Source organism: Eubalaena glacialis, chromosome 6 (assembly GCF_028564815.1).
Source record: "Eubalaena glacialis isolate mEubGla1 chromosome 6, mEubGla1.1.hap2.+ XY, whole genome shotgun sequence".
NCBI classification, from domain to species: domain Eukaryota; kingdom Metazoa; phylum Chordata; class Mammalia; order Artiodactyla; family Balaenidae; genus Eubalaena; species Eubalaena glacialis.
In genome coordinates, this window is record NC_083721.1 from 135,582,838 (window position 1) to 135,596,654 (window position 13,817).

At 36.7% G+C, this 13,817-nt stretch overlaps 1 protein-coding gene across 1 annotated transcript in view; it reads left to right on the forward strand.

Annotated features, from left to right (window-relative positions):
- Nucleotides 1-13,817, forward strand: part of ACAD11 (acyl-CoA dehydrogenase family member 11) — a 100,085-nt gene that overhangs the window by 65,434 nt on the left and 20,834 nt on the right. The window contains exons 14-15 of the mRNA XM_061194668.1: nucleotides 11,567-11,633; nucleotides 12,261-12,346. Of these exons, the coding sequence (XP_061050651.1) occupies nucleotides 11,567-11,633; nucleotides 12,261-12,346 (153 nt within the window). The remainder of the gene's footprint in view (nucleotides 1-11,566; nucleotides 11,634-12,260; nucleotides 12,347-13,817) is intronic.

Genomic DNA, 13,817 nt, shown 5'->3' on the forward strand with positions numbered 1-13,817 from the left:
GGTTCCATTATGTGGACATACCATATAATAGTCTCCTATTGATGGATATTTATTTATGCCCAATTCTTTGCAAGTATAAACAATACTACTACAGTTAATAATCTACATCTGTCAGTTCATTCAGAAGCAGCTATATCTGTAGGATAAATCCCAGAAGTTGAATTGGTGGATCAAAGGATAAACGAATCTGTAATTTTGATGGATATTGCCAAATTGTACTCCATAGGGATGGTATTACTTTGCACTTTCACCAATAATATATGGAAGTGTCTATTTCCCTAGAACGTTGCCAGTTGAATGTGTTATTCCACTACCATCTTGCTGTCTTAAATGACTTGTAACAGATTCAGTACCCTTCCCCTGCCCTTGTCAGCTATGTGTGAGATATTTTCCCTAAATTGTTTTTTGCTTTAATTTTGTTTCTTACTGTACAATAATTTTATACAGATAAACCAGTCAATCTTTTTCCTTTGATTTCTTTTTTTTTTTTTTTTGGCTGTGTGCAGGGATTGAAGCCGGGACCTTGGCAGTGAGAGCTCAGAGTCCTAACCACTGGACTGCCAGGGAATTCCCACATTTATTATTTTTGAGGCTTAAAATTTCTTTCCCATCCAGAGATTTCATAGATACTAAATTGTTTTTTCTTCTAGTTTTTTTAATGTCTTTTTATATAAATAAATTTATTTATTTATTTATTTATTTTTGGCTGGGTTGGGTCTTCGTTGCTGTGCGTGGGCTTCTCACTGCGGTGGCTTCTCTTTTTAGCACGGGCTCTAGGCGTGTGGGCTTCAGTACTTGTGGTGCGTGGGCTTCAGTAGTTGTGGCTCACGGTCTTTAGAGCACAGGCTCAGTAGTTGTGGCGCAAAGGCTTTGTTGCTCTGCAGCATGTAGGATCTTCCCGGACCAGGGTTTGAACCCGTGTCCCATGCATTGGCAGGTGGATTCTTAACCACTGCACCACCGGGGAAGCCCTTTAATGTCTTGATTATTTAAATTATTTTTGAATTTTCAATTCTGATCTATTTGGACCTGATTTTGATCCAACTATATTTTGTAATAGTGACAGCATGTAACATTTATTGAATACTTATTAAATATAAACCTTCCTAGCAGTAGAGTAAGTGAATTTCAAAGGTTGTTTCCCCTATTAATAATAGCACATATTCCAAGGGCACACATGAGATTGTTTTTTTTCTTAACCGAATGATAAACTTTTTCTTTTTTTAACAAGTGGAAATTTCATTGTAAAATGTTACTTAACTCATATTGGTTTTTTATTCATATTTGAATTAAAGCTAAGTATTAATATTAATGCTAAGAACAAATGAAGTTTAAGTATTTCACCTCAGAAGTTCAATGTTGGTAGAAGAAATAACCTTGAGACTTTGTACATGGCTAACTGCACTTCATATTATATTATTGTTTATATCACTTTTTTTATTGTTACAGACCATATCCATATCCAATAGTCGTGTTTTTCTCCACCTGTCGTCTTTCCTTGTGTTAGAGAATGATTTTGTTTGATAACCATGTGGTTGTAAGAGCCTGTGAAATTAAAACTCATCAGCAAATATCAGTAAAATGTCCTTTTCAGCCTGACTTAATCCTGGCATTTGAACAGTCTTGAAATACCACAGAGTCTGGATTAAAAACAAAATTATTTTATCTATGCCATCTGTTTTCATTCATGAAGGCCTGTGACACAGCAGATATATTTAGATGTTTTCTGGTCTATTCAGATTTCCTTTAATATATTTAATTTATGACATTTGGTATCCTGTTCATTAACTAAAATAACATGAGAGCATAAACTTCCTTTAGAAGAAGGACATTTCTGTTGCTGCACCTGCCAAATTATGCTTGTAGCTAAGATGAGATGATATATTTGTGAGAGAGTTTTCCCATTTTCTGAAACATCAAGGTTAAATCAAAATATTTCAAAATTTACAGCTTATATATTCACCCTTACTTTCTCTACTTAATGACCCCAAAAAGGAGAGCCAATTTAGAAGATTTATCTTTTTAGAATCTGAATTGTTTTCCATATTAGATTGAGCAAAGCAGAATTAAAGAATTATTTGCCTCGTTTCTTGAATTTCTTCAAAATTTACCTGATATCTGAAATCTGTTGGGCACTTACATAAAGCTGTGGCAACAATTTTTTATGATAGAAAGAGCAAGACAAGAAATACTATTGGGAAATATTAGAGAGAAATATAGAATTGGAAAAAGATGGCTTTTGGTTAGGGTTTGAGGGAATTGTAGAGAAGATTTTACTTTTGAAGGATTCAGCTTCTGTTTATCTAGAATTAAAATCCATGAAACCTTAAAAGATTTACCCAAAATGTTCTTGATTACCAGGATAGAAAGTAAACAAAGAAAAGATCTGTAATGAAAATGAACCCCAAGTCATACCATTATGTCCTAATCTGATTTTCAGAAGTACACCCACCAAGGAAACAATGTGTTATATGGGGCAAGTGGCCTGACTCTTCAGCCTAAGGGCCTCAAGTCTTCCTACGAGTAAAAGCTCAAAAACCCCAAGTAGAAAACTATCCAGTTGAAAAATTAAAAGTAAGCCTTTCTGGAAAAGACTCTTTTCTCAATAATTTCTAGCTAAGAATCAAAGCATGATTACATATTATTGCAGAGCCAGGACCAATCAAGGGTAAAAAAAATTCCCCCAGCCCAGTGTTTTCAGATAAGAAATTTCAGTTAAGATCCACAGTGTAATTTAAGTATTATCATCTACCATTTGAATCATCCTAATGTTCTTCGGGTTGATCCTCAGATTTGTGGAATTCATTTTATATGTATTAGCACCTATAAAAATCAGAAGGACACACTGTTGTAAAAATAACTAAACACAATTTGGAAAGTCAGACATGGTTCAATAAATGAGGATAGTCAAGTGGGCTCAACATCAAGAGTATAACATCTTAATTTTTAAAACAATTTTGAAATATGTGAATGGGGAAATCTTTTCTCATTGAAATCTGGAAGATGTAGCAGCTGAAACATCCTTCTTATAAAAAGTTCTTTCAGAACTGATTGAAAAGTAGATTCCATTAAATTTGGAGAAACCCAAATTAGAGCATTGGTTTTAAAACAATTGCATTTTAATCTTTCTTCTTTTTGCCCTGAATATCAATTTATTAGTCCAATAATTTGTTTTCCAATACCTCTTATATATATATATCATTTCACACAAGTGAAACTCTGTTGGATAAATTTTTTAAAGTGGGAATTGACACATATATTTTTAAAATTTTTATTGGAGTATAGTTGCCTTACAATATTGTGTTAGTTTCTATTGTACAACAAAGTGAATCAGCTATACGTATACATATATACCCTCTTTTTTGGATTTCCTTCCCATTTAGGTCACCACAGAGCATTGAGTAGAGTTCCCTGTGCTATACAGTAGGTTCTCATTAGTTATCTATGCATTTTAATCTTAACTATATTTTACTTTACATGTGTAATTCACAATACAGAATAATTGAGGGGAATAGAATTGTTAGCTCTTGGTTTTATTGGTTTAAAAATTTTAGAGCTTCTAAGATTCCTAATTCTGCTTCCTAAATCATATTTTGAGGTGATCATTGCATTTCTTTTTTTTTTTTTTAACATCTTTTTTGGAGTATGATTGCTTTACAATGGTGTATTAGTTTCTGCTTTATAACAAAGTGAATCAGTTATACATATACATATATCCCCATATCTCTTCCCTCTTGCGTCTCCCTCCTTCCCACCCTCCCTATCCCACCCCTCTAGGTGGTCACAAAGCACAGACCTGATCTCCCTGTGCTATGCAGCTTCTTCCCACTAGCTATCTATTTTACGTTTGGTAGTGTATATAGATCATTGCATTTCTAAAACTTCAACTGACACTAATGATAGGTACATGATGTAAAAAACCATCACACTGGATAAGTGAAGACCTGGTTTTGGCAAAGTTTAAAGGAGAGAACTCTAGGGGAGTACCACGTCTAGTGTGATGGAAAAAGCACCTAAAATTGACCTTCTCACAGATAACAAATAAAAAGCTACAAAAAATAACTACCAGGGCTTCCCTGGTGGTGCAGTGGTTGAGAATCTGCCTACCAATGCAGGGGACACCGGTTTGAGCCCTGGTCTGGGAAGATCCCACATGCCGCGGAGCAACTGGGCCCGTGAGCCACAACTACTGAGCCTGCGCGTCTGGAGCCTGTGCTCTGCAACAAGAGAGGCCGCGATAGTGAGAGGCCCGTGCACCGCGATGAAGAGTGGCCCCCGCTCGCCGCAACTAGAGAAAGCCCTAGCACAGAAACGAAGACCCAACACAGCCAAAAATAAATTAATTAATTAATTAATTAAAAAAAAACAAAACTACCTGAAGAGTCTGGGGAGTGACCAAAGATAGGCTGATTTTGTAGCAGAGTCAGAATTTGGAAGACGAGACAGGAGCTAGGTCTCATTTTAAGGCTTTGGCCTAGGGACTTCCCTGGTGGTGCAGTGGTTAAGAATCCACCTGCCAATGCAGGGAACACGGGTTCAAGCCCGGGTCTGGGAAGATCCCACATGCCGTGGAGCAACTAAGCCCATGCACCACAACTACTGAGCCTGTGCTCTAGAGCCCACGAGCCACAACTACTGAATCCCGTGCACCTAGAGCCCATGCTCCACAACAAGAGAAGCCACCACAAAGAGAAGCCTGCACACCGCAATGAAGAGTAGCCCCCGCTTGCTGCAACTAGAGAAAGCCCACGCGCAGCACACGAAGACCCAATGCAGCCAAAAACAAAAAGGCTTTGGCCTAAGTACACAATGTGGTGTGAGAATGCTGAAGCTTCTCTAGATAACTCGGGTCTTTGTGTCCTAAGGAACCAGAGGAGAGTGTCTGGGGCAGGCATCACTCCCAGAAAATGATAGAATAGGGTGGGATTCCAGGAAAGGAGAAACCTGGAAAAAGCGAGCTCTATTTCATGTGTAAACTTTGCCCAATTCTCTGGCTTACTCGTGAACCAAAGTGATTCACAGGGCAGACTCAAAGCACCTTGCAGCTAAATAAAAAGAGCTAAACTGAAATGTGACCTCCCATTCATCTTAATTGAGACAGACTCTGAAGTTTGACTCTACTTAAGTTAATTGCCCTATAAAACAAAAAACATTAATGCTTTTTGAGAGATAGAACAGAATCTAGAGTCTTCAAAACAAAGGAATCATAATGTCCAGAATACAATCGAAAATTACTCATCAAATGAAGAACTAGGAAAACATGATCCACTTTCAAGGGGAAAGCCCAACCCTCCAAATGACTCAGATGTTGGAATTATCAGGCAAGGACTTAAGACTGCTATTATAAATTTGCTCAGTGAGGTTAAGAAAAATAAAAAGAAAATATCAGAAGATAAATAGAAAACATGAAAAAGAACCAATTAGAAATATTAGAATTGAAAAGTAAAATATCTGAAAAAAATTCACTGAATGGGCTTAATAGCATAATGGAGATGACAGAGGAAAGAGTTAATGAACTTGAAGACAGACCATTAGGAATTATCCAATTTGAAGAAAAGATGGAAAGAAATGAACAGTCTTAGGAAACTGTGGGACGATATTAAAAGGTCTAAACTATGTGTACTTGGAGTTCCAGAAGAAGAGGCGAGAAGGAGAGATGGTCATTTAAAAGAAGAACATCTCTATAATGGAATATTATCCAGTGCTAAAAAGAAAGGAGCCACCAAGCCATGAAAAGACATGGAGAAACTTTAAATGCCTATTATTAAGTGAAAAGGCTATGATTCCAACTATATGACATTCTGGAAAAGTCAGAACTCTCTGGAGACAGTAAGAAGATCAGTCGTTGCCAGGGTTGGGGGTGGGGAGGGATGAGTAGGTGGAGCACAGAGGATTTTTAGGACAGTGAGATATATAATGATGGGTACATGTCATTATACCTTTGCCCAAACCCATAGAATGTACAACATCAAGAATGATCAGTAATGTGTATACAGGTCTATGAAAATACTGTGGAATAAGCCCAGGAAGGATGGATACTGTTGCAACGGGTCCTTCTGTAAGTAAAAACAATCAGAACGCAGGCTTTAAATTCTCAAAGTGTGATGGGAACCTTTATCAAGTAACAGTCAATAGAAAGTTAAGAATCAGTCTTAGAGATTTATTCAATGACAGTTCTTGCCATCATGTTTTTTCTGTTTTGTTTTGTTTTTGTTTTTGTTTTTTTGGCTGCGTTGTGCAATTTGCGGGATCTCAGTTCCCCTACCAGGGATTGAACCCAGGCCACTGGCAGTGAAAGCCCAGAATCCTAACAATTAGGCCACCAGGGAACTCCCTTCTTGCCATCATTTTGAAATTGATAAACTGGGCATAGTTCAGAAAGCAAACCTGATGCCTTTATGGGAGATGGAGCCACATTCGTGCTCTGCGTGGGTTCACCGCTGCAGGAGAACGTTATGTTTTCTCTTAAAGGCAAAATGCTTGTAGTTTTGCCTCTTTACTTTGTATTTACTTTTAAAGTTGCACTTGTTCACCTACCAGTGTATACAAAATCCTGTATTTGGGATGCTTTTTCTATAATAAAATGTTATCATTTAAAAAAAAAAAGAATGAACTATAATGTAAACTATGAACTTTGGGTGGTTATGAAGGCCAATGTAGGTTCATCACTTGTAAAAAGCGTACCACTCTGGTGGGCAGTATTGATAATGGGGGAAGCTATGTATGGAGGTGGGAAGGGGGATATGGGAAATCTCTGTACCTTCCCCTCAATTTTGCTATGAACCTAAAACTGCTCTAAAATTATATATATGTATATATATATAATATATATATTATATACAAAATTCTAGAAATCCTATAACTGCCATTTATTATTGGTTGGTATACAATAAGTATGTTTAACCTGAATTAAAGGCCTTTGTTATCTAATATCAATACACATACCACAGACTTTTCAAAGCATTGTAAAGTGTTCTACTTGGACAACATTAAATTTCTGTTGTATTTGTGAAGATGCTTATGTTTTTCTTTTAACAAAAAGCAGATTTATTTCTTTTCAATATAAAACCTTTCTACTGAATTTTCTTTGAAGCAACTGGTAATAAGATTATGATACAAAAGCACAGAAGGGTGGAGAAAATGGTCTTGACCGTTATCTTATATATAATATGTCATATTTGTCTTAGCCCCAGGATAAGGCAATAAGTCATATATTTGGGAAAAAATAGGAGATAATTTTGCTTAACATATTTATTATGCGATTACAGTGTTGCATCAAATGGCCAATTTAATGCTGTTTTTTTTTTAAATGTTCTGCTCCTGTTAGTTAAAAGTCTTCCTTCCCTTCCTTTCTAGTCATAGATAAAATCATATATGTATATATGATTGCAAGTTCTGACAATTCCTTTGGCTTTGGCCATGGAGAAAGCAGTCTTGTGATTCAAGCTCTAAATCAGTTTAAGGTGTTTCCTTATTCCACTACCAGCCTGGGGATGAACAGAATCACCCATTTTAGGCACACTGCCTCCCTCCCTTCCCCTCCTTTTCCCAGATGAAATCTATTTTTAGTGTTTTTATCATTTTAGGCATTTCATAAGGCAGAGGTGTGCATGTAGGATTTCTGGAGTTATGTATTATCACTTAGAAGAAGTGGGGAAATGCCACACTATATGCAGGAAATGGCTCCTCCACAGTCCAAAGATAAAACGTTCAGATTAAAGGGAGATTAGGAAAGAGAAAAAACATATTGCAGTTTATTCAGCAGGTCTCTCAGTTTCCTTCTCCGAATTAGAATCTACAGATTTATTCACAAGATAATAGGCTGGTTTTTTTTTAAATTTTTTAAAAAAGTAGTAGTAGTTATTGTTATTCAATTAGAAATGGTAACAAATCTGAAAATATTTAAGAACATACTGTTTCCCATCCCTTCACACAACCATACCATACCCTAGAGAATTGTCTAGGTTTCTGTTTTTAGTTCTCTGGTTTCTCCTATAATTTTAGGTAAAATGTTTTTTTCTCTCTCCCAGTTTATTCATTTTAGACACTACTTATTGATTCCCCAATTTGATTAAGAACAGTTTCACTCATATGTATTATAACTCTCTGCCCTTTCGTAATGTAGACATTTATTATTTCAATTTTTTGATTGATTACTTTTTACACTTTAGATGATACCTCTAAATTTCTCCTCTGCATCCCCATTCCACAGAATCTCTTCAAGCTCCTCTTTATAACCTAAAGATACGTGAGTGCACCTACCCCTTTCTCTACCTTTTATTCTTCCCTTCCATATTTTACCTTATGTCAGCCACAGTTTCTACTTTTACATTGTCAGAATTACTAACATTTATTTCTGTCTTGCAACCATAATCACTGTTGACCACAGAATGACTCTAAACTTTGAAAACCAACACTTACCTTATAGGACTATGCTAATATTGTTCAATGCTGGTCTGAGTAGTGTATTAGATAGATTTCATGTCCTTCTCTAACTGATTCAATATAATATCACCTTGGCCAGTGTAAGGAGAGTGTTTCTAAGCATCAACATCAGTTAAAATAGTTTTACACTCTATGTATTACTTAAATTCATGCCATACTGTAGTTTCTTTTATATTTAGACCATGGTTCACTTGTACATTTACAAATTATTTTCCTGCAGTTTCTAATTGCCATTTTTCTTTCATCTCATTATTTGCTTTTATATCTCCTTCCCCTTATCCATCACACACACACGTGTGTGCACACAGACACACACACACCTTTAAATTGTAACTTTAATTCTATTGAGTTCTTTCTTTTCTGGAGACCTCTCTCCTGGAGTCTTTAGTCTTCCTATTCCAATCAGTTTTACAGTTTCTTTATTTTGGTCAGTCATTCTCTTTAATGCTGCAGACTCTTCACATACTACAGATCCTTGTTTTTCTATTCATACTTAAGAAAAAAGGAAGAGTAGCTGGTTGAGGTTTCCTTTGTTTTAACAGCTCTTTTCCAGCCATTTTTCTCTCCTGAGTAGCAGTTCTGCAAGGAAACTTTTGGTGGAGTTGGGCGGGGACTCACTTTAGAGTCTGCTGATGGGAAGCTAGCTTTCAAGCTACAGGCCCTCAGGTCTCAGAATGACTTTATTCAGTTTTTTTTGTGACATACTCTATACTTTTCTCCCTCAGGCTAAGTGTCAGATACCTGCCTGTGAGAATGCCACCTGTTACATTTGCCCAGCTATAAATACTGGATTAATCCCCCTTTGGTAGCCTCACTTCTCAGTCATAACTTCTGACTCCAGAGTCAGAACCCTCTCCCTTTGCAGTTCCTTACATCATTTGCTAGGCTCTGACTTCTCTGTGCATTTCATTGGTCAACTTGCCTCTATCTGTTCCCCAGATATTTATTGAAAGCTCTCATTTGTTGGTGACCACCAACACCCCTAATCCTGTTGCCTCACATTCCTTACTTCCTTTTCTGTTATGGTTATGCCTTCATTATACTTTTATGTTTTTATTTCAATGAGATCTCAGGAGTGATGGGAGATAAACACATATTTCTGCTATCTTGAATCTCTCCAAGTTGGTTTTAGAAAAGCTATCAATTCAGTTTCCATTCTAAACTCTAGGAAATATTAGATTGTTTCCACTCTATAGTTTTCTCTGTTTATTTAGTATCTCCTCATATAGACTGAAAACACTGCAAGAGCTGTAGTTGTGCATTCTGTTTCATCCATTTCTTCTATAGAGCCAGAGATTCAATTGTAAGGAGTTTCAAAATTTCAGATGTAAGTGCCAATGTTTAAAGTAGACCCCTTTTCTCTAGTTTTTCTATTCATTTTAACCCTCTCTTCTCTTTCTTTACCTCTGCTTGCCTTGGTCTCTGTTTCTCAACTAATCATCTTTCTTCTAGCGCTGCTTCTTCACTATGTCCTTTTCCCAATCCCCTCAATCTATAGAGTTAAGGCATCTCTTTCCTCTGGGCCCTACCCTCCTTTACTCCTCATGTTCACTATTACGTGACCTATTTGCAGACATTTCAGTGTACCACCCATGTTTCTCCTTTACATCTTTGCTACATATTTAGGTCTCCCAGGAATACTCTGAATAGCTTTGCAACTCAGCAGTTTCCAACTCATGGCCAACTTTGCTTCATCCCTACTCTCATTCCCTCCTCTCCCCATATTATTTTGAAATAAATCCCAGACATCACATTAGTTCTTTCGCAAACATTTCAGTGTGTATCTCAATATGGGTGCTTTTAAAAATGTAACCACAAAACCATTAGCACACCTAAAATTACTTAATATCATTACATATTCAAATTTCTAATGTTTCATAATTGTGATTAATGCTTTTTAGTTTAATTGAATTAGGATCCAAATAAGGTCTAAAAATTCCTGTTGGTTGATACTCTTTTTAAGTCTCTTTTCATCTCTTTTTATCTGTAAGCTCCCTTCCTTTTTTCCCTATCCCTCTTTTTTCCTTTTTACTGCAATTTAATTGTTGAAGAAACTGGATTATGTGTCTTGTAGATTTCCCACCATCTGGATCTCACTGATTACATCCTTGCAGTGGCCTTTAATATGTCCCATAGAGTTTATCCTTTAAATCCTGGGATTTTATGGTGTTATTCTACTATTTGACATAATTCCTAACATTTCACATTTAATCTTCATATGATTTCACATCTCCTAAAACCACTTTTTATAAAAAGTTATGTGTTTAACTTAATCTGACCCAGTTGCTTGCAGTCTTATAATTAGAACACCAGTTAAATGGTAGTTTCCCTGAGGGACTAGGTGCTTAGACTGGTGAAAATGAAACTTACTTTTTGTGAGAAGGCCCCTTTGGGGAATTGATATAGACCTTAAACTGTAGTTAAATAAAAGTTTACATTAAAATGAGAATAGCTTTATATTTTCAAATTTTAACCCTTAATAAATCAATGAATGAGAACCTAGGCTTACTGAAGGTGGAATCAGAGCCTCATATATGTGGACAGCTCCAAGTAAACCATCTTCAGCTACTCCATAGCATAACTAGGGCAAATGATGTAATCTGGGATAGGTACTGAAATCCTCAAACAGACTCACCCTCACCCAGCCCCATGGCTGGGGAAATTAGGTCTTTCTCAGTCACTGGTTGGGGAGTAAATATCATGAGTTTTAGTACTTCTTGTCCATATGTCAGAAAATATGGGATCTAAACAGGAGGAAATAAGGTAGAAGAAGTTCACAACCTTTCTAGCATGCTGATGTCTGAAATGGTATGAATGGGAGAGCTGTCATTTTGTCTTAAGGGCTGCAGCTCTTTCATGGCTTCTTTGACTTCTGCTTATTTTCATGCAGCAGCTCTCATTGAGAAATCCATTCTTGGCCTTGGCTAGTGATTTTTCTTGGGTGATATACAGTTTTGTACATAGCATTTTTTTTTTTAATGAATTAAGGGTTTTCTTCCTGTATGTTTGTTTGTTTGTTTTCCCAGAGGTAAACTTAGAAAGATTAGAACTTTTAGGGTGAAATGTCAGACTAAAAATTTCTTTTTATGATATATTGTTCTCATTTTCTCTCTGGTTTTAGGAGCTGGGAATCCAAAGTGCAAAATTGCAATTGTTATGGGAAAAACTAACAATAACTGTGTAACCAGGTAATAAAACAATAGTGATTGAGAAATCTATGAGGAATAAGAGTCGGTCTTTCTCTGTATCTACTTATTTTACTTAAAACGCACCATTTGGGCTCACAAATCATAATAATATAAAATATATTATGACATTAAATGTCACATGTTTGTATTTCACAATTATTTTGCTAAAAGATATATTTAGAAAACATTTTAGGGAGTGTTGCTGTACATTCTTCACTGTGGAATTTCCTGTATTAAAAGTGTTGCTGAATCCTCAAAGCTGTTTGGATCAGATTATAAGATATATAAAATTTTTCAAAACTGTTTGTAAGTTAGACATTTAGATCCAAGGCAATAGTCTTGAAATGTTTAATGTATTGAATATCAGTTGCCAGTTACCACTTTGAGCAATGAGAAGCCTCAGTTAAATAACTTTCACATATTTTAAAATCATCATTGTTCCAGATCACAGCCTGCATCTGAATGTACTTAATGTATGTTTTTTACACAGTTCCCATTCCAGACATCATTGCTTACATAATTACATGATAACAACAATGAAAAAGTGACAGTTGAGACTCTGCCTAACATCTGTTTTATTTTTCCACTTAGCACACTTTTCCTAACATCTGTTTTTATTTTGACCAGACACAAACAACACAGCATGATTCTTGTTCCCATCAACACACCTGGAGTAGAAGTAGTAAGGCCCTTGTCTGTTTTTGGCTACCTGGGTAAGTACTCAATCAACCTGTCCGTGTATTTGCAAGCAGGAAGACTAGAATATGCAGTAACACTGAAGGGACTAGACAGCTTTTTTAAAAAAAATATTTATTTATTTATTTGGCTGCATCAGGTCTTAGTTGTGGCACACAGGATCTTCATTGCGGCATGTGGGATCTTTCATTGCAGCGGGCAGGCTCTCTAGTCGTGGTGCGCAGGCTCTAGAGAGCGCGGGCTTAGTAGTTGCGGCACATGGGCTTAGTTGCCCCACAGCATGTGGGATCTTAGTTCCCTGACCAGGGATCAAACCCATGTCCCCTGCATTGGAAGGTGGATTCTTAACCACTGGACCACCAGGGAAGTCCCTAGATAGCATTTTAATGCACAAGATGGGTTCTTAGAAATCTTTTGACGTTTAATAAAAATACGAGTGGAGTTAGAACAAATAAAAAGAGAGGTGGTGCAGCATTCTACCATGTTTTGTCTGCTTTTGGGAAAGGGCAGACTGGTATTCAAGGAATAACGACTCTGTCTGCCAGCCTTCTCTTCATCATCCAGGAGAATAGATTAATGAAATACATCTGGAAAATTAAATCTAGGTAACCCATAGTAACATTCATTTTTGTTTTCAAGTTTAGCTTTCTTAGTCAATCAACCTCAAGAGCTATTAATAAGCAATGGGTTTTGACTGATTTGAATGCAAAACTTTTCCTTCCTTCTGTCCTTGGGTGGAATTTCTAAGAAGCAAGGATACTTTTGCTCAGGCTCATGTTCACTGTTTCCTTGCCAATCAGGTTGCTCATTCAGCAAGTATTTGTTGAGTGCTGAGCACCGTTCCAGGTACTTAGAATGCATTAGTGAACACAGTAGACCAAGATCTCTGCCCTTGTGGAGCTTACATGCTGGGGGAAGGAGACAGAGAGTAAATACAAACATGTAAATAAGAAGTTATATAGCTGTCAGCCGGTGATAAATGTTATGAAAAAGTTTACTGAACTTCAGGTTTTGTGGTGACCCTGGCTTTCTGTTTATTGTTGAAAGTGGCTAATGAAAATATTCAAGTAGTGGATATAAGACTTGCAGTTTTATGGAACATTTGACATCATCATTTTCTGTAGGCTGCAGCTGGAGAATGCACCCACAGGTTAAGTGTGTTGGCAAACATGAAAAGATGCTCAACAACACTGATTATTAGAGAAATGCAAATCAAAACTACAATGAGGTATCACCTCACACTGGTCAGAATGGCCACCATCAAAATATCTACAAACAGTAAATGCTGGAGAGGGTGTGGAGCAAAGGGAACCCCTCCTGCACTGTCGGTGGGAATGTAAATTGATACAGCCACTATGGAGAACAATATGGAGGTTGCTTAAAAAACTAAAACTACAACTACCATATGACACAGCAATCCCACTCCTGGGCATATACTCTGAGAAAACCATAATTCAAAAAGGCACATGCACCCCAGTGTTCATTGCA